This window comes from Balaenoptera physalus (assembly GCF_965194825.1).
Source record: "Balaenoptera physalus genome assembly, chromosome: 2".
Taxonomy (NCBI): Eukaryota; Metazoa; Chordata; class Mammalia; order Artiodactyla; family Balaenopteridae; genus Balaenoptera; species Balaenoptera physalus.
Window position 1 is genome coordinate 37,118,757 of NC_138883.1, and position 20,506 is coordinate 37,139,262.

The 20,506-nt window shown below is 47.5% G+C and overlaps 1 protein-coding gene and 1 long non-coding RNA gene across 15 annotated transcripts in view; one reads left to right on the forward strand and one right to left on the reverse strand.

The window, feature by feature from the left end:
• The window catches only part of PLEKHG3 (pleckstrin homology and RhoGEF domain containing G3), a 66,185-nt gene extending 46,399 nt beyond the window's left edge, over positions 1-19,786 (reverse strand). For 5 of the 14 annotated variants that reach the window (XR_014260239.1, XM_082448330.1, XM_082448333.1 and 2 more), the window contains exon 1: positions 10,571-10,685. Coding sequence is in view for 11 of the 14 variants with exons in the window: in XM_082448330.1 (XP_082304456.1) it covers positions 10,571-10,573 (3 nt within the window). In the remaining 3 variants the exon portion in view is untranslated. Of the gene's footprint in view, positions 1-10,570; positions 10,687-17,627; positions 17,923-19,540 lie in introns of those variants that run through there. The other 9 variants (XM_082448338.1, XM_082448334.1, XM_082448341.1 and 6 more) reach the window with 6 other exon arrangements.
• Positions 16,929-18,553, forward strand: LOC309654421. Its single transcript, XR_014260240.1, has 2 exons — positions 16,929-17,681; positions 18,407-18,553. It is a non-coding gene; the product is annotated as an uncharacterized lncRNA (long non-coding RNA).
• Positions 19,787-20,506: the final 720 nt, after the last annotated feature.

Consider the following 20,506-nt stretch of genomic DNA (forward strand, 5'->3'; position numbering starts at 1 on the left):
GCCTTGTGGGTGACACAAAGATGAATCACCCACAGAGCCCACTCCCAAGAGCTGATATTCTATCAGGAGAAACGAGACAAGCACATCAATAACAAAAGGAAGCAGGGACTTCCCTGCTGGTCCAGTGGTTAAGACTCCGCGCTTCCACTGCAGTGGGCACGGGTTCGATCCACGGTTGGGGAACTAAGATCCCGCATGCCATGGTGCGGCCGGAAAAAATAATAATAATAATAACAAAAGGAAGTAGAGGGTGGTGTTGGAGCCATATGAGAGGGCAAGACAGCCTCCAGTCTGCGAATCACTCAACACTTCCGAGCATGATGCTAGGCCCTAGGGATACTGAAAGGAATAAGACACTGTCCCTGTCTTTGAGGAACAGAATTCTAGAAGGAAGAATAGTCATATCTGGGGAATTCCCTGGCAGTCCAGTGGTTAGGACTCCGCACTCTCACTGCCCAGGTTCAATCCCTGGTCAGGGAACTAAAATCCCACAAGGCACACAGTACGGCCAAAAAAAGTAATAATAATAATAACAAAATAATAACTAAAAAAATAGTTATATCAACAGATTATCCACAAAGCAGTGCCTCAAGTGCTGGTACAGGAGTACACATAAACTCTGCTGACAGAAGAGGGAGTAGCAAGTGCCACCTGGGGGACCCGGCAGCTTTAAAGGAGGTGAAGTTTTAGCTGAGTCTTGAATGATGAGTAAGCTTCTGCCAGATGAAGAAGAGCTCTGAAGGCATCTGGGTGGCAGCATGGGACAGTGGAGTCCCGAAAGGACCTGGACCACTTGAGGACCTGGGGCGTCTGGCAGCAAGTGGCGAGGCTGGAAGGCAGGCCGAGGACAGACCGAAAGAACTGTGGGGAAGGGCACACCCGGGCCAGGCCTGGAAGAACCACCACCGAGACTCCAGGAGACAAGGTGTGAGAAACTGCCCTAAAAAGGTACAGACCGCCAGGTGGGGCTATGCCCTCAGGGATCTATACAGCCAGAGTGTTCTTGAAGAATCCAGAGGCCCAAGAAGGTGCTGACTGTTTACAGAGAGCTTCAAGGAGGAAAGAGACAGTCAGGGAGCATATGCTAGAAAGAATGACACCTATCCCAACCCCTGTGAAGGGGGAAGAAACGAGGCCCCCAATAAATGTGGAGATATGAACCTACACATAAATGAAATGCTGCTAAAAGCAGGGGGAGAACGCCAAGTCTAGAAACGGAGATACCAGGGCTTAACCAGAAGGGAATCTCCCACTGTGATTCCAGAACAGCAGCTCCCAGCTGGCCTGGGGGAGCAGTCAGTGTACATCTTACCACCTGAGGGTTTTTCCCTTCCCCAAATTCTCACTTTCCCTCGCCAAGCAAATTAGAATTAGGGAGGCTCCCCCAAACACACCTTGGTCTCCAATTCCAAGCAAGAGCACCCAGACCCGGAAAAGTGTGTAAATGTGAGCAGCCCCCTTTCCATGAACTGCTACCATCAGTCATGCACCCTGGTCCTCCCTGGTCCTCCCTGGCCCTCGGGCACAACAGCGAGAGAAGAGCTCCAACCAACACCTCCTCTTTGCCCTGGACGCTGACCTTGGGCCTGGCACCTGACCCAGACATGTTAGGAAAGTGGATTTTCCAAGGCAGAGCTTATAGTCTCACACAACAAGGTCAATTCTCAAAGGCAGCCAGCCCTTTGGAGAGCAGGGCCTCCTGCACCACCTGTCCCCCAGGGATCCCTATCCCACTGCAGGAGAGAGGGAGAGGAGAGGGCCCCTCCCCGCCCCACAGCACCTGCCCCCAGCCCCCAGGTCCCTGCCTTCCCTTCTAAGGGGCCTCAACCAGGGAGGCCCGAGAAAACTCATCCAACCAGTTCCCTGGTGGGAGGAGAGCAGCTTTCTCCCTCAGCTGAGAGGTCACACAGACCAGACTTCAGACAGGGCGGGCAGCTGTCACCAAACCCCAGATTCTGGGACGAGCAGGTACACACAGGGCATGGAGTGGCATGGCCCAGGCAGCAGAGTCCTGCTCCTGGAAAATCAAGGCCTTGATTCAGGGTTGAAAATCAAGCCAAAGCAGAGTGGCAATCTGCCCCCTGACCTCCCTGCTCCTGCAGCCCAGAGCTCTGGAAGTGGTGGGCACTGCCCCGGCCTGGGCACCAGGGAAAAGACAGCCTGGGTGGGGAAGAACTTCCTTTCACCTGCTCCACTGCCACCCCTTGATTTTATTCAAAATAACCACCCTCTGTGGATTCGGAGAAAAGGAAACTTCAGGAAGAAGTGGGAGATCAACTCTGCTTTTCCCAGTATGTGCTGGGTCCCTCTAGGAACAGCCCCTTTCTCTCATCACACAACTCTAAGTGTTCAGAGATCAGAAGCCCCTCCGAAGCCCCTCGCAGAACCACTTGCAGTCGCCTCTAAGAGGAACACAGGATTATCTTGCTCTCATCTGGCCTCGATGGACAAATCCACTGGAAGAAGCCAGGACAGGATTAAAAAGGGACCAACTCTCCTACACCCATCCTTAGTTTCTGAAGCCCCAAGGGAGAAATTTACCTTTTGCCCCAAAGCCTGTGGCCGGCCAGATTTTTCACAGGAGAGTTTGGCAAGACTTGGAGGTCTGGAGTTGGGATAGTCCTGGTCATGCCCCACTCACACCCCCTGGCCTGGCCCAGCCCGGCACCTACCGCTTTTCTCAAAAGGGCTCCCATCCGAGCACCAGGAGAGCTGCGTGGGGCCGGGGAGCCGCATTCTCCCTAAGCACCAGCAGCCAAGCAGTTAACAGGCTTGGGGCGAGCAGAGAGCTGCCACCAACAGCCTTGGGAATTAAAGCACCCGCCACCTCCTGCAAAACCTCTTCAATAAATGTCCTATTCAGAATCAGTTGCGCGTGTGGGTCATACTTTCTGCATTTCTTTCATTCCTGACTCCTGGGGGGCCCCTAACAGAGGAAATGGAGCTTCCCACCCCAACTCAGCAGGTCCCTGGCTGGGTGAGGACCCAGGTCACAGCCGGGCAGGTGAGCGCCGCCAGCCGCTGAGGACATGCAAATATCTATAGCAATTAAAGTTCGGGGACACTAACTGCAGGAAGTCAAATACTGAAGACACTTGAACAAAGCCAGATCATTCAGCAGCACAACAATAACCCATTTATGCAGCTCCTCCCCCACCCCAGGACCTCAAAGCCTGAGGATATTAACCCTTACAACAGCCAGGGGCAGAGGGGAGGGGCGGCAGGCAAGGATTGGGTATTATTTCCCCATTTTACAGATCAGGAAACTGAGGCACAAGTGGCTCCCAAGGTGCCGGACTGGAATAATATCAACTAGCATTTTATTAGGGTGTAGCAGGCATTGTGCTAATAAACACATTCTCTAGGAACTCTCCTTACCATAACCATATGAGGCAGAGCCATTTACTCACTCACCGAAAGCTGTGCAGCAAGGCAAGTGGGAAAGCCAGGGTTTGCTGGAATTCCAGTGCTTGTCACCATTCCCCTACCCCAAAACCAATGGGGGCAAGAGATACAGCCAAAGACGAATGGAAAGGTGCCATCCTTAGCCCACATCATGGGAACGCCCACAGGCACTTTCTGCCCTTTTACAAGTAACACTATGCTCAGAACAAGTTCCTACAGCATGGGGCAACCTCAGAAGGAGGCCAAAATGGAGTCACCTGGGAATTCATAACTTGCCCATAGATCCCTCCAGAAACCACTTATGTGACAGCATGTGACCCAGGGGCCAGCACACAGATTGCCTTCTCTACCGAAAGGAGCGCTAATCTACACAGCAGACTCACTGAGTGGGCAAGCGTCCTAACCTATTTTCTGTGTGTGCTGTCTTCTTAACTCAATCACAGCCTCCGAAAGGTAAGGACCAGATCTTCCCAGGGTTTTGTGCATTTTCTTCCCCCAGGGCTTCTGGCGCTCAAATCCCTACTACTGATTTTAGCAGCTGTGGAACTCATGCCAGAAGAAGGCTGAAGCACACAGGATGGATAGTATTTTCTGGGCTCTTATAATGGGAGAAAAAGATATCTCCAGTGGTGGTCCAGAAAAAGGTTTGGGGATGGAGAGGCAAACTGTTCACCTCTGCTACCTGGTCAGACTCAGCCCAGCTGAAAGTTGCAGCATCGGGGCTCAGATGACTTCCATCTAAAAACAGGACTACTCAAACTCACTCAAATTTATGCACAGTATAAACCACATGCCAGGTGCTGGGGACGTAGCAGTGAATAAGACAACTCCTTACTGGGGACTTCCCCAGCAGTCCAGTGGTTAAGACTCTGGTGCTTCCAGTGCAGAGGGCACGGGTTCAATCCCTGGTTAGGGAACTAGGATCCCACATGCCATGTGGGGTGGCCCCCCAAAAAAAGACAAATCCTTACGATCATGGAGCTTACATTCCAATATGGAGGAAGGTCACAAAAGGTAGACAAATAGCTAATATATTTCTGAATAGTGATGTGTTAACAGTGATAAGATAAAACAGAAGAAAGACAGTACGACTGGGGGGTGGAGACATTTAGGGAGGCCTGGGAAGGCTCTGAAAAGGTGACTCTTAGGCAGAGACCTGACAGGAAGCAGCCAGACATGCAAAGTTCCTCTGTCAGTCTTTTCCTCTACCCCACCTCAGCCACTCACCCACACATTTGATATGTCCTAGACCTCATCACCACAATAAGTGCAGACTTCCAAAATACCTTGCTTTTAAGCATCCCACTCTTTGCAACCCAATGAAGAGGAGATCAGTATAAAAATTACAAACCACACAATAAAACAAACCATGACAAGCGAATCAGAAGATGGAACAAACTGGTACTCCAAAAGCTAGAAATAAAAGAAAAATCTGAAAAAGACTTTGAAAAAGTACTGAATGGAAATAAAATACAGTTGAACTTTGAACAACACGGGGCTTAGGGGCACCAACCCCCCACACAGTAGAAAATCTGCATATAACTTTACAGTCAGCCCTCTGTATCCACAGTTCCGCATCTGCGGATTCAACAAGCTGCAGATTGTGTAGTATTGTAGTACATATTTATTGAAAAAGATCCACATATAAGTGGACCCACGCAGTTCAAACCCAGATTTTTCACGGGTGAATTGTATACAATATTGACATTTCAAAGCCAATAGGTACGTTAAACAGAAAATTAAATACAGCTAAAGAAAGAATTAGTGAAATGGAAAAAAAAAACTGAGGAAATTATCCTGAAGTAGATGCAAAGAATAAGACAGAAAATATAAACATTAAGAGACAGAGGTCCATAGAGTTCCATAGGAAGAAAAAGGAAAGAATAGGGGAGCGGCAATTTTCAAAGATAGAATGTATATGAATTTTCCAGAACTGAACATAGAACATTTGTCCTCATATTGAAAGCACAACTAAGTTAAATTTAAAAGAAGTTCACATTTAGACACATCATCCATAGTATAAACGCAGAACATCAAAGACAAAAAAGAACATCTTAAAGGATTATAAGGAAATACCATGAACAACTATATGCCAATGAATTAGATAAGTTAGATGAAATTCCTAGACAAATTCCTAGAATGACATAATCCAATGATTGACTCAGGAAGAAATCTGAAGAGACCTGTTAATAAGTAAAGAGACTGAATTAATAATTTTTAAGGGGCTTCCCTGGTGGCGCAGTGGTTGAGAGTCTGCCTGCCAATGCAGGGGACACGGGTTCGAGCCCTGGTCTGGGAAGATCCCACATGCCACGGAGCAGCTGGGCCCGTGAGCCACAATTACTGAGCCTGTGCGTCTGGAGCCTGTGCTCCGCAACAAGAGAGGCCGCGATAGTGAGAGGCCTGCGCACCGCGATGAAGAGTGGTCCCCGCTTGCCACAACTAGAGAAAGCCCTCGCACAGAAACGAAGACCCAACACAGCCATAAATAAATTTAAAAAAAAAAAAAAAAATACTTAAAAAAAAAAGTAAAAAGTCTATATAAAAAAAAAAAAAGTATTTAAAAAAAATAAAAATAAAAAAAAATAATTTTTAAACTTCCAATAAAGAAAAGCCCAGGACTAGATGGCTTCACTGGTGAATTTACCAAACATTTAAAGAATTAATAGCAATTCTTCACAAACTCCTCCAAAAAACAAAGGGACACTTAACTCATTCTATGAGGCCTGTTATCAAGACCAAACAAGATATCACAAGAAAAAAAAACAGCTACAGTCCAACATCCCTTGTAAGTATGGCTGTAAAAATCCTCAACAAAATACTAACAAACTGAATCCAGCAACATATAAAAAGGAGTATACACTATGACCATGTGAATTTATCCCAGAAATATAAGATTGGGTTAACATCCAAAAATCAATTAATATAATTTTAAATATTAATAGAATAAACTATAAAAACCACCTGATCACCTCAATAGACCCAGAAAAAACATTTGACAAAATCTGACACCCTTTCATGATAAAAACACCACACAAACTAGGAACAGGAGGGAACATCCCCAGTCTTACAAAGAACATCTACAAAAAACCCCACAGGCGTTTCATCTTAATGGAGAAAGAAGGAATGCTTTCCCCCTAAGATTAGGAATAAGACAAGAATGTCCCCTCATGATACTTCTATTCAACACCGTACTGGATTCTAGCCACGAAAATTAGGCAAGAAAAAGAAACGACATTCAGATTGAAAAAAAAGAAGTAAAACTATCTCTATGCATAAATGACATGATCTTATATATAGCAAATCCTAAGGAATCCACTAACAAAATGATTAGAACTAATGAAAGAGTCCAGGAAGATGGCAGGATACAAGATCAATACACAAAAAATCATTTCTACTCCTATATACTAGTAGTGCACAATCCAAAAATGCAATTAAGGGGAATTCTCTGGCAGTCCAGTAGTTGGGACTCCACAATTTCACTGCCAAGGGAGCAGGTTCAATCCTTGGTTGGGGAACTAGGATCCTGCAAACTGCATGGTACAGCCCACCACCCCCCCCCCCCCCGCCAAATGCAATTAAGAAACAAAACAATCCCATTTATAACAACAGCAAAAGCATTAAAAACTTTGGAATATAGTTAACAAAAGGAGTGTAAGACTTGTATACTGGAAACTACTGAAAGAAACTAAAGACCTGAATAAATGGAAGGACATTCCATGTTCATGAAGCAGAACACTTAACATTCTTAAGGTTAGCAAAATTGATCTACAGACTCAATCCAATCTCTTTCAAAATTCTAGCTGGTATTTTTGTAGAAACTGACAAGCTAATCCTAAAATTTGTATGGAAAAGCAAGGGAGCCAGAAAAACAATCTTGAAAAAGAACAAAGTTGGAAGACTCACAGTTCCCCATTTCAAAACCAACTACAAAGCTATAGTTACCAAGGCATAGAGACATATAGATTAATGCAACAGAATTGAGAGTACAGAAATAAAACCTCACATTTACAGTCAATTGATTTTCATTAAGGGTACCAAAACCATTCAATAGGAAAAGGATCATCTTTTCAACAAATGGTGCTAGGATAACTGTATATTCACGTGCAAAAGAATGAATTTGGACATCTAGTTCATAACATACACAAAAATTAAGTCAAAATGGATCATAGACCTGAAAGTAAGAGCTAAAACTATAAAACTCTTAGAAGAAAATATAGGGGTAAATTTTTGTGAACTTGGGTGAGCAATGGTTTCTCAGATACAATAGTGAAAGCACAAGCAACAAAACAAAAATAGATAATTTGACTTCATCAAAATTTAAAACTTGTGTTTCAAAGGGCACTATAAAGAAAGTGGACTAGATCATTTCACAATGTATACAAATATTGAATCATTAAGTTGTACACCTGAAACCAATAATGACATATCAATTACACCTCAATTTTTTAAAATTTTTAAATTAAAATTTTTAAAAGAGAGAAAAAAAAAGTGAAAAGACAAATCACAGAATGGGAGAAAATATTTGTAAATCTGATAATAGACTTGTATCCAGACTATATAAAGAACCCTTACAACTCAACAATAAAAAAAAAACAAAACCAATTTTAAAATGGGCAAAAATTTGAATAGATATTTCTCCAAAAAAGATATACAAATGGCCAATAAGCACAAGAAAAGATGCTCAATATCGTTAATCATTAGGGAAATGCAAACCAAGACCACAACTAAATCTACTTCCTATTCACTCTAGGATGGCTAAAATCAAAAGCATGTTCAATAACAAGTAATGGTGAGGATGAGGAGAAATTAGAACCCTTGCACATTGCTGGTAAGAGTGTAAAATAGTGTAGCCTATTTGGAAAACAATTTAGCAATTCCTCAAAAAGTTAACTTGTAAATAATCATCTCCCAGTAGGTCATATAGAAGCTAGGGGATCTATATGCTGCGTACAAAAAGTTGTACACAACTGTTCATAGCAGCATTATTTATAATACCAAAAAGTGGAAACAGCTAGACTATCCAAATGTTAGTGAAATAGGGGCTCTCATGTTTCTGGTAAGAACATAAATTGGTTACAAATCACTCAGGGACATTATTTGACCGTATCTTGAAAAGCAACTGATGAATGGATAAACAAAATGTAGTATACCCATACAATGCAATATTATCTGGCAATAAAAAAGAGTGAAGAACTGATAACATGCCACTACACGGATGACTCAAAAACATTACGTTAAATGAAAAAGGCTAGTCAACAGAACTATATATTGTATGAACTCATTATGTAAAATGTCCAGAATAGGCAAATCTAGAGAGATAAAAGTAGATTAGTGATTGCCTGGGTCTAGGGGATGGAGGAAATAGGAAATGATTGCTAAAGATACAGGGCTTCTTTTAGGGGTAATAAAAATGGTTTAAGATTACATAGTGGAGAGAATTCCCTGGTGGTCCAGGGGTTAGGACTCCGAGCTCTCACTGCTGAGGGCCCAGGTTTGATCCCCGGTTGGGGAACGAGGATTCCACAAGCCGCCGAGCAGCAGGGCCCCCGGGCCAAAAAAAAAAAAGATGCAGGGATAGCGGGGGTTGTTGCACAGCTCTGTGAATATATACTAAAAACCAGTCTACATGGATGAATTTTAAGATATGTGAAATATATCTCAATAAAGTTATCAATCAAATCTTAACAGTAACAAGTCAGCAGGAAAAGCATAGACTGTTCAATAACTAGTACTGGAAAAACTGGCTAGTCCTCTGGAAAAAATAAAATCAGTTCCATCTTACAAGGTTGAGTGGTTCTCAACCTTGGCTGGACATAAAAGTCACCTGGGGCATTTCATAGCCACGCCTAGGCTCCACCCTGAGATATTTTAATTTTATTGGTCTGATCTGAAATGAGGCTCAGACAATAGTACTTTTTTAAAAAGCTCCTCATGAGGCTTTAATACGTAACCAGAGTTGAGAACCATTGTCACATAAAAGAAATACATTCCAGGTGAATTTAAAATGTAAGTGTGGAAGCAAAACTTAAAAAGAAAATATACTAAATATGTTTCTGTAAAATCAGAGTAGGAAAAGATTTCTTGAACAAGACACAGAAAGTATGAACAAAAGACTGGCAAATCTGACAACATTAAAATTAAAACTTCCCTATGAAAAATGACATTAATAAAGTTAAACAATCCAGAGCTATATGTAATGAATATAACCTAAAAAGATTATTTATTATCATTTATTTAGCATACATAAATATATATATATACTTTTTAACTCCTAAAAATCAACAAGAAAAAGAAAATGGCAATTAAAGCTCTGAAAAAGTACCAAGAACCTCTAACTTGTCACAGGGTGGGGAGCTGGGAGCAAGGGAACAGATGTTGGAGACTTTTCACTGTATTACCTTTCAAGTTTTGAATCATGTGGATACATTACCTGGTTAAAAATTATTTTTTTAACGTAAAGGGCAAAGCCTCACAGAATAACACGGCTAGCCAATAAACATGAAAAGTGCTCATCCCTATCTTTAATCAAAAGCACTTATTTAAAATACCAATTTATAAAATAATTTTAAAATACCATTTTACATCTACTAGATTGCAAGACACAATCCAAATGTTAGTGAAGTAGGGGCTCTCATGTTTCTGGTAAGAACATAAATTGGTTACAAATCACTCAGGGACATTATTTGACCGTAACTTGAAAAGCAAAATTTATAACCCAGTAATCCCACCACTGATATACATGGTAGAGAAGACTGGTGCATGGATAATAAATACAGTTATTACTTATAGTGGTGAGAAAATGGAATCAACCTAAATGTCTGTCCATAAGGGAACTGTAATATGCAATAGAAACCATATAACAGTTCACCGAATAAACTAGATTTAAATATTTCAACATGGGTCAATCTAGACAACAATGTTCATTCAACATGATGCTATACAAGTCAAAATTGAAACAACATGAAACTATAAATTACTTACAGACAACAGTAAAAAGTATAAAAACATTCATAGAAATGATAAACACCATATTCAAGAGAATGTTACCTCTGGGGCAGGAGGGAGGGACGAGAAAGCTATTAGGAAGAAAGAGAAAGCTTCAGTTGCATCTGTAACGTTCTATCTCTATAATAAATGAGAGAAGTAAATAGGATAAAATTACCATTTGCCAGATCTGGATGGTGGGAACATGGGGGTAGCGGTTCCGACACAGGGGCGGGCCCCGCCACCCTGGAGACAGACCGGAACAACCAGCACCGAGACTGCACAGCACAGCATCTCCCAGCAGCATCCAGAACCGAAACAAAGGAACAAAAGCTCCTGACGGAAAGAGGCCTGGGATTTTTGAAATTGCAGCTCCTCCCTAACATTTTCTGGCCTCAGAAAGTGTTGTGTGGCACCCAGGTAGGTGCTTAAAATGTAAATGTATTAAAGGCATTCTTGTTTCCACTGAGGCAAGCGCCCTTTAGGATAACTGGCAGTCTGCTATGGGTGGAGCTGAATTAAGTTTGGGCCCATCCTGGCTCCACAGTAACACAGTAAAACCTTGACTAGCCGGAACCCCTGCAGAGAGAGCTGTCCAAAAGCCATGTTTTCAAGAGTGTGCCCGGTTTCCAAACAGTCTGGGGTAGAGCTCAGTGTGCGTGCTCCAGAGTCATTTAGAAGTTCAGACCTCATCCCTGCCAAGTCTTAGCTGAGAGATCTCAGAAAAGTTACCTACCTTGTGTGGGTGGACTCAGTTTCCTTATCTGTAGTTGAGGGTTACCACCACTTATTTTTTGCCTTGTTGAGAGGACTACTGATATTACCTAAGAGTCAACACTTATAAAAATTTTAGGTCTTCCCTGGTGGCGCAGTGGTTAAGAATCCACCTGCCAATGCAGGGGACACGGGTTCAAGCCCTGGTCCAGGAAGATCCCACATGCCATGGAGCAACTAAGCCTATGCGCCACAACTACTGAGCCTGTGCTCTAGAGCCCACAAACCACAACTGCTGAACCCACGTGCCACAGCTACTGAAGCCTGTGCGCCCAGAGCCTGTGCTCCGCAACAAGAGAAACCACCGCAATGAGAAGCCTGTGCACCTCAACAAGGAGTAGCCCCCACTCACCGCATCTAGAGAAAGCCCGCATACATCAACGAAGACCCAACACAGCCAAAAATAAATAAATTAAAAAAAAAAATTTTAGTCAATCTGACTGGGACATCTTTTAAAAACATGTTACACACTTCCTTCCCTGCCTTCCTAAACAGTCAAGGGAACATCATTTAACCTTTTCTTGATGACTCAGCGTCACAATTACCAGCAAAGCATCAATTATCAAAATAATGATCCCCCCAAGGGCCAAGGCGTGCCAAGCCATTCCTCCTAAATAAATGACCCCCGGCTCTTATGCTCAGTGCTTGCTTTGCATAGTGTCTTGATCTCTGTCCACAATCAGTGTCAACTCTCAGTTGCACTGTGGTCATTTTTCCTCTCTATGCTGGTCTCTTTACACTCTCCTTTGCTGCTTCCTTCCAGTTGTGGGCTTGGAAATAGGATGACACAACTCCTATATAAGAGTTAAACAGGGTCTTAGGGAGCTGCTGTGAAAAAAATGCAGGAACTTGAGTCCTGGCTGATCTGGGGACCTTCTTGGCTACATGCAGATAAGCAAGGCTACTGGGTGGCCATGTCCTGAATAGGGTAGGAGAGGTGTTATGGGATATTATAGGACATATTATGGGATGAACTATATTCAAGACTATAAGTACACCCTACCATCCACTTTGGACACAACATGCATGGGGGCAAACTCTCAGCAGGCCCGGGAGGACTGGACCCAGTGATCCCAGGCACCCTTTCACTTGCCCAGGCTGGAGGAATACAGAGCTGCCTGCCCCTGTGCCAGAGCAGCTGACCACAGGTTCAACATCTTAGAATCTTATACTCTATCCTAGATACTTCCAGACAAGGATTAGAACATTTGTGAAGAGCGTGAAAATTTCTCTAATTCCTAAAGGTTCATCACACAGTAGGGTTTTACTTATTCAACAAATATTTATTGGAATCCTACTATGCATCAAGCACTGGGGATGTAGCGATGCACAGGATAGAGACCACAAGAATACTGGTTCTCTTTTCCTTTCAATAAACACTTGCCATCTATTGGTCAAGAACCTCTGATTTATGTGTACACACACACACACACACACACACACACACACACACACACACACACACAGTCTTGTGGCCTGGGGAGTAAAGGATATGACTTTTTAAGAGCTTCCAGTACCTGTAGAACCCATCTTTCCTCCCAAGATCCCGTTACCATAGTGAAATAGACTTCACTCCTGTAGCATCTCTCCCTCCAGTCCCAGCCAAACTCCAGCAACAATCAGAGCAACCCCTAGTACCCTCAAACTCTATCTCCCAAAAGGCTACATGCACAGTTACCATTGTGCCCATTAGTACCTCATTCAGGTCCTGTGGTTGGCCCAGACTCTGCTCAGCATGAAACAGAATTTGAGAGTCCTTAAAAATCCATTCCTTGAGCTTAAGCCAGGAGGCCTCCCTCCCCAAAGGCCAGCAAGAGAACTATAAAAAGCCCCATTCTCCCTTGGCTGGCATTCCCAGATGGCAACAGCCCACCAAGGGCTAGGCTTGACCCCCACCACTGACTTCTTCCTCTAACTCCATGGAACAAAAACTGGAGCAGATGAGATCACCGAGCCCAGATTGCCCTCAGGGTGGGACCCCAGCACAAGCTCATCGTGCCCTGTTGATTACACTTTACACTGTTCTCCATGCTATGTGGGAACAAAGATGACTCAAACAGAGTCCCTGCCTTCAGAGAGCTGCTAATCAAAATAAGAATAGAGCAGAGACCCTGTTAACAAGGCCAGCCTTTATCCCAGACAGCCAACACCCAGAGGGCTGCCAGCATCTCTGGATGTACCTCCTCCTTCTGTTCACAGGTTAGTTGACCCCACCCAGTTTTCATTCTCCTCTGACTTGAGGTCACCCAACATCATAAAAATGCCTGAGGCTGTTTGGGCCTTCCCAACCACTTCCTCTGAAGCCATATTATATCTAGCTTTACCTGGTTTCCAGGCACCAACCGGCAAGCCCGGAAAGCTCCTTCACCACCGGGCCCGCCTGGCTGTCCAGCTCATGCAACAGGGCTCTTAGAGGGAGGGGTCTGGCTGATGACCACTCCCCCCGGGACCCGCCCTCCACCGCCCATCCCTGCTTCCTGAGCCAGGGCCAGGCCCCCAGGAAACCGCTCACCGCAGCTTTTGACAGCAGGCTTTGAGATCAGGCCCCTCCCTTTAAGGTCCTGGTTCCAGCAGAGAGGGGAAGAGACTCCTCAGATTGCCTGGGTGGAAGCAGTGCAGAGCTGAGTAGAGTCCAGCCAGACTCAGCACTCAGAGTGCCTGTCCATTCTGTTACTCAAAATTCTGGTCCATGGCGGACACTTCTTGAAACTTTTTCTGGGGCTGCCTCTAAGCCTCCATCAGAATCCTCTTGCACCTCTGCAGGCTCTCCTAAAACAGCTCCACCCACCATCTGCCCGGCTTTCTCCTGCCCCTCCCTCGTTTTCACCATCCCTTTCTCTCCCTCTCTGAGCGTAATTTATCTACAGGACGTTGGGGGAGGGGCAGATAGCCTTCCCAGCTGTGAGGCAGAGTAGAGAGGCCAGGAACGAAGGTGTGATTCATCAGGGCTGCTTGGAAGCGAGGGGGAATTCCAGAGCAAGGGAAGAGAGTCAGGGCTGCCCCCAGTTCACCCTGTCAGCAGGGGAAACAGCACACACACACCTGGGAGGCCCACATCCTCAACCCCCCCAGAATCTAGGATATGGTTGAAAAGTCTCACCAACTAGAAAGTCTGCACTAACTAGGGTTTCTGTTTTCACCTGCCTCTAATTCCCCACTTGCCTAATTCTTGAAACGGAAAGCTTTTCATTTAGCAATGGCATTAAACATCTTGGGCTACCCCTGCAGAATTTGGTTGGAGAAATAACAAAATAAAAGACTATCACTTACTGATGACCTCTATAGGCTCTGCTAAGCCTTTAACACACGTTAGCTCACTGTTCAGTCTCACAAAACCATATGTGGTAGGTATGATGACTAACTCCATTTTACTGGTGAGAAACACAGGCTCAAAGGAGTTTAGCACCGCAGGGTTAGTAAGCTGTCAAGCCCTGCAGTGAGTTGCTTGAACTGGGTTTCAAGAAAAGGAAACCAGAGGCGAAGGGAAACTCCTCCTTCAGGTATTATCAAATAGCCCTTCCTCGGGATGCCTCCCAGGCCACCCCATCTATAATGCCATCTCACCCCCGCCATGACAATTCACATCCACCTTCCCTATCATATTGCTCTGCTTATCATTAACTTGCTTTCCACTATCTATCTTGCTTATTGACAGCTTCCCCCCACTAGAAGCCAGCTCCATGAAGTCAATGACTGTCATATATTTTGTTCATTGCTGTGTCCTCTGCGTCCAGCATTCATATATAGTAGATGCCAAAAAACCTGTTGAATGAATGAATCCTTTAAAATAGAACTAAGAAGTGTGAGTGTAGGAAGAAAAAGAACATGATTCATCCATTCAGGGGAGGAAAGATGAGAAAAGATGGTGAGAGAATCTGGCCAGGGGCAAGTTGGGGGCTCCAGATGCGACCTACAAGAGGAAATGAAGGTCTGCCAGGTCCCTTGTGGACTCCAGTAAAGCCTTCCTGCTGGCAGTAGTGATTTCCAGCTGCCAGGGCCCCAACCTGAGGGCTTCTGCTGGGGAGGGCGGGCTTGCAACCCTGAAACAAAGGCCTATGGACATGCAGCTGGCCAGAGAGGCAGGACTGAGCAGCGGCCTGGGCCAGAGGGGCAGCCTGGGATGGGGAGAGGGGGGCAAATGAGGAGTTGAAGACAGCCGTCAGTGCAGCTGCAAAGGCAGCACCCTTCCAACGCCCAGAGTCCCCTCAACCCTCAACACAACAGGGAATAGCTAGTTGGTTTCCCGATTAACCCTCCAAAGTCAGTGCTCAGCCTGGGCTTGTAGCGACCCCCAGACTTGGAACCAGAGCCTTCACAAGGTTCTGAGAGGAGAGTGGAGGTGAAGGGGCAAGCCATACATCTGGAACACAGTTCCTTTTCCCTTCCTGCCCTGGTCATCCCTCAGGCCATGGCCTTTGGCCACCTCCAGGGTAAACACGGTGACCCTGGGATAGCTGTGGATTTGGTAAGGCAAATGTTTACCCTGGAGCTATTACAGGCCAGGGGTGTAAACATCCACCATTGGCTCCTGGTATCTACCGTCTCCTTGTGGCACACATGGGATGTATCCAGTAAATTGTAAAGCTCTTAAGGGCCCCTCCTAGCCACAGTGAGCCCTTCATTTTGTATAGGAGTTTATGCAGCACTTTCCACGTACGTGGCTTCCTTTGATCCTTACCACAGCCTCTGTGAAGAAAAGCAGGCAAGTCCCCAACTCTACTCATGTGGAAACTGAGTCAGAAAAAAATATGTGACTTGCTCAGGTCATGTTGGGAAAAGTATGGATTAGACCATGAGGAAATCTGAGTTCTGGTCCCTGTTTGGCCAACAGGAGCCAGGCTCCAGTCACGTCACACCTCTGGGCTCTGCTGCCTTCATGTGTAAATGGCGTAGGCACATGGGAGGTGCCTTCCAGCCCAAATGACCCTAGCAATCTTTGATGCCATACAGTAGAGCCAGGACTAAAGCAGAGGCAAAATCCTGTGCTGGGCTCCCATGCCAGTGCTCTTCCCACTCTCCCCGATGTGCCACTTCTAATAAAATGCAGTAGAAAAGCCCAAGGCAGCTCTTAAGCAAATCACTTCCTCTGCTTCTAGGACTTGGTTTACCCCACGCAGACTCCCTGTCCCATCCCCAGAGCAAGACGTCCAGGGATCTAAGGGGCTGCCCAGCCTTCTGGGAAGGGAGTGGGGGCAGCAGAGACAGAGGAGTATTAACAGCAGGAGATGAGATGAGGCATCCCAGGACCACAGGGAAGAGGGTGAACAACAGAGGGAAGGGGTACACCTTTTTTGGGTTCTTACTCCCTAGGTTTTCTGCTGGAAATGGTTAGGGTGAAGTCACTCCCAGCTACGTCACTCAGGATTCCATTCCCAGTCCAGCAACGGCGAGGCTAGAAAGGCACTTTCCTTAAGGGAGGCCGGCAATGTGCTCAGTGGGGAGCCCTCGGGGCTGTCATTACTCTCCCTCATTATTTCTTTGAGCAAGGTTGGTGTGACTGAGCTGCGTGCAGAGGCAGGGCTGAGGAGACTCTGGGAACCCCCAGTCCAGGGTTCCCTGTAGGGCGATGCAATCCGGATCGCCTCCTGGGGGCCCCAGAGCAGGAGACAGGCAAGTGACTTCGAGGGTGAAACTCTTACAGTGGCCGCTATAACACCGCCCCACCCCAGGCCACACCCCTCCAGCCTCCCACCATTACGTTTCCCACTCCGTTCTTCCTTTTGTTTTCAAAAGCAGCTCCAAAGAGTAAAAGTAGCTACCTAAAAACGTCTTGAAATTTTCGAGTTTGCACGCCTCCTCCTAGCGTTCCAGACCAAAGGGCTGCGAATAAGGAGAAAATCAACCAAACCGGTTTCGGGAGTGGGTGAGGTCGAGGGAGGCAGTGGCAGGCAGTGGCTTCTGTGCTTTCGGCTCCCCGACACCCCATTGCTGGCACCCACTCTAATCCCTCCAGGACGCGAGCTGAGATTCCCAGAGCGAGTACTGTGTGACACCAACCCGGAACAGGCTGCTGGCGCCTTTGGGCTCCCGGGACCAGAGGCTCGGGTCCTTCCCCAAAAGAGTCCACCCCTCCCGGGCCCACAGTCCGAGGCAAGTACCAGCCCTCGGGCAAAAGAGCGCGCAGTGGGCGCGGGTGGGCGCCGCCTCGAGGGCTTCCCAAGTTTCAAACTGCGCCTCTTGGGAGTCACCGGGCGCATTCGCTCCTTTCGTTTCCGGGGTGGGGGCTAAAGGACAGAAAAATGTCTCCTTGCACGAGCCTCCCGCGCTCCAGCCCTCGGCCTGGAGGGTCGCCCTGGGAGGAGCCCACGTGGCCCCGGGCCCCCCTCTGCCGCGCCGAGTCCTCACCCCGCAGGCGGCTGGGGCGGGTGCCCGGGAGGGCGGGGGCTTCAAAACCACTCCAGGCACTGCCGCTCGGCCCGCTGCGCCCGCAGAGGACGCGGGGAGAACCGACGGACACTCACCGAGCAGCGGCCGCCCGGCTGGATCCAGAACGCACGGCGCGCGAAGCCACCCAGGTGCCGCCGCAACGCGGGCGCGAGTTTGAATGTCGCTCCGGGAAGGGGCCGAGGCTGCCGGCTGCTCCCGCCCACCGCCAGCCCCTTGGCGGCCGGGGCGCGGCCAGCTGCGAGCGCGGCCCCCGGGGACCCCAGCCCGCGCGCGCCTTCCAGCGCCCGGCAGGAAGTCGGGGCCGAGCAGAGCGGCAGTAGCCGCGGGAGGGGACAGGGAGGGCGGACCAGGAATTTTTCCAGTGGGTGGAGACTCGGGCCAGCGACTGGAATCCCGCGATTGGCGGCTCAGCGGGGGACGGGGGCAACCTCGCGGCGCTGCGAGCTGGAACCCGGGGTAAAGGCTGCGGCGGCGGGAGGGGGGCTTGCGCGCCGCTAATGATTAACGCCCGCGGGTGGGGCGAGCGCGCGGCCCCGGCGGTGTCCGCCCGGCCGAACGCTAGCCGCCCCCGAGCAACCTAGATGCGCTAAGACACCAAGACGCACCTGGGGGGCTGGAGGGGGGACACTCACCGTGGTGTCACAGACCTGATATCACTGCCTCCCAAGAGGTCACCGGACGGCCAAAACAGCCCCCATTGTACGGACAGCAAAGGGGGCTTCCAAGTGAGTCCTTAGTTGGGATCGGACTTGGGAGTCCTGATCCTACCAGAGCAGGTCACCTCGGCTTTTCTGAGTCAGAAACTCACGTCTTGAATTCCTCACCGAAATTCGGTTCCCGTGACCCTTTACAGATGTAAATCCAAACCTCCGAGAAGCTGACAAGAAAGAGATGAAGAAGCCGATAACTTGGAGGGAGTCCACCACGAGACTGTTAGGTGGGAAGAGCAAGAGGCAGAAACCCGTGTAATAAAGGACCCATTTTGGTAAAACGAAGAGAACCTGTCTCCTGTTTTTATGTCTGTATGTAATCATGTGGGCATCGAAAGGTGCACACCTGGAAAGTGAGGGGCTGAGGGCGCGACAGGGACACTCAATAAGGATCGGTTGCGTTCTGAGCAAGGTCATAAACTTAAAAACCCGAAGTAATTCATCAATAAATGTGCTGAAAAATAGATGCTGTCCCAGCACAGGACAGGAGAAGAGAAGCCCAGGATGGGAGGAGGGATGGGACACTGACATCAGAACCACTGGGTATACTTGACATCCGGTAGAGGTAAGTGTGTCTAGTAAACGCCTAATATTCACGTTAAAAAACAAAATAAGCCAAAAAGGAAAAGAAAAATAAGCTACTCCAGGCAAGTGCAAGCCCCAGGTGATTTACACGGAGGGGAGGGGCGTGCGCGGAAGGAAATGGCTTTCAGGTGACTTTGAAACTGGATCCTGGCGGAGGGTGGGGTGAAGACAGCGGGGCTCCCCTGGCTACCCGCGGCGGGGGAAAGAGGTAGGCGCTGGGCCGGATCGGCCCGGGAAGCTAGACGCACATTCCTCAGAGAGGGAGGGTCGCACATTCCTCAGGGAGGGAGAGCCTGCTCCAGCCTAGCAGAGCACTGCCCTCGCCGACTGCGAAGGTGAAAAAAGAGATTGCGAAGGCGGGGGGCGGGGGGGGGGGGGTGTCGGAGGTAAACAGCCGCCACGGGCTCTGCCAGATACAGCCCGCCAGGCTCCGGGCTTGGGGGGCCGGAAAGTGAGAAGCCCCAGTCTCCTCCTGCCTTCCAGAGCCAGTTCAGCCTCAGGCTTCTGCCTTTCTTTAATCCTGCTTTCTTCTCTCATCACCCGAATCCTATCAATCCCTTCCTACCCATCTCAAATTCCAGCTTCCAAAGAAGGCCTCTGACTTAACTAAGCCATCGGTGAGCAGCACCCCTCAGCCAGGGCAGGTAATCGCGTTACTGACAGTAATAATAACTAATTTAGTGAATGCTTACCATTTGTAGGGCTCCTGCTATGCTATTTACAAACATTGTCTCCCTCCATCCTCACCTCCGCCTTGTGAGCTAGTGTTAACGGAAATCGGGTTCATCTGCTTGTCGCTGGAAAGCCAATACTCCAGAGACAAGTGTTGGTTGGAAAGGAAACGTTGCTTTATTCAAGAGGCCGGCAACCTGGGGAGATGGCACGCTCCTGCCCAAAAACCAACTCTAGAGATTCTGCTCACCCAGGAAAGTTTTTCAAGGGAGAATCATCAGGGGAGGGCGTCAGATTCTTTCTTACCTTCCACTGTGTGCAGACTTTCTTCTGATTGGTTGGTGATGAGGTAACAGGGCAGTGTTCCAGGAATCTTGTGCTAGGCCTGAAGTTACCATCCTCCACCTGGATGGGGGCCTTAGTTCCTGCAGAAGAACTCAAAAATATTGTTATGTGTGTTCCTTGAGTTGGAACCCGGACGCTGCCCCATGGCTGCACTATTGTTTCTTGAGTGCTCCTCCTGTGTTTCTGCACTCCCTTCCCTGATTAGCAGCTCTTTCAATTTGCCCTTTGGACCTCAAGGAAGATCCAGGACGCTGCATGAAGCCTATTTCCCGCAAACAAGAAGTGGGGAACACGGAAAGGGTTTGTACCCAGGAGGGCCCCACAGGGTCTTGCTCCGTTTCACTAGTAAGTATCCTTATCCCCATTTTACAGATGGGATAACTGAGGATAAGAAGGATCTAGCCACTTGGCCAAGATCACATAACCAGCAAAAGCCGAACCTGACAAGATCCCAGATAGGTCCAACATTTGAGGGCTTACTACGTGCTGGCCATTATTCCAAGTCCTTTATATGAACAATTGCTGTCACAGAAGAAGAAAAGGAGGCAAAGTCACACAGCTAGTGTATGGTAGATCTCAGATTCATAATAGGGGAATGCTTCTCTTCACCATTATCTATTCTGCTTTCTTTTTGACACTTG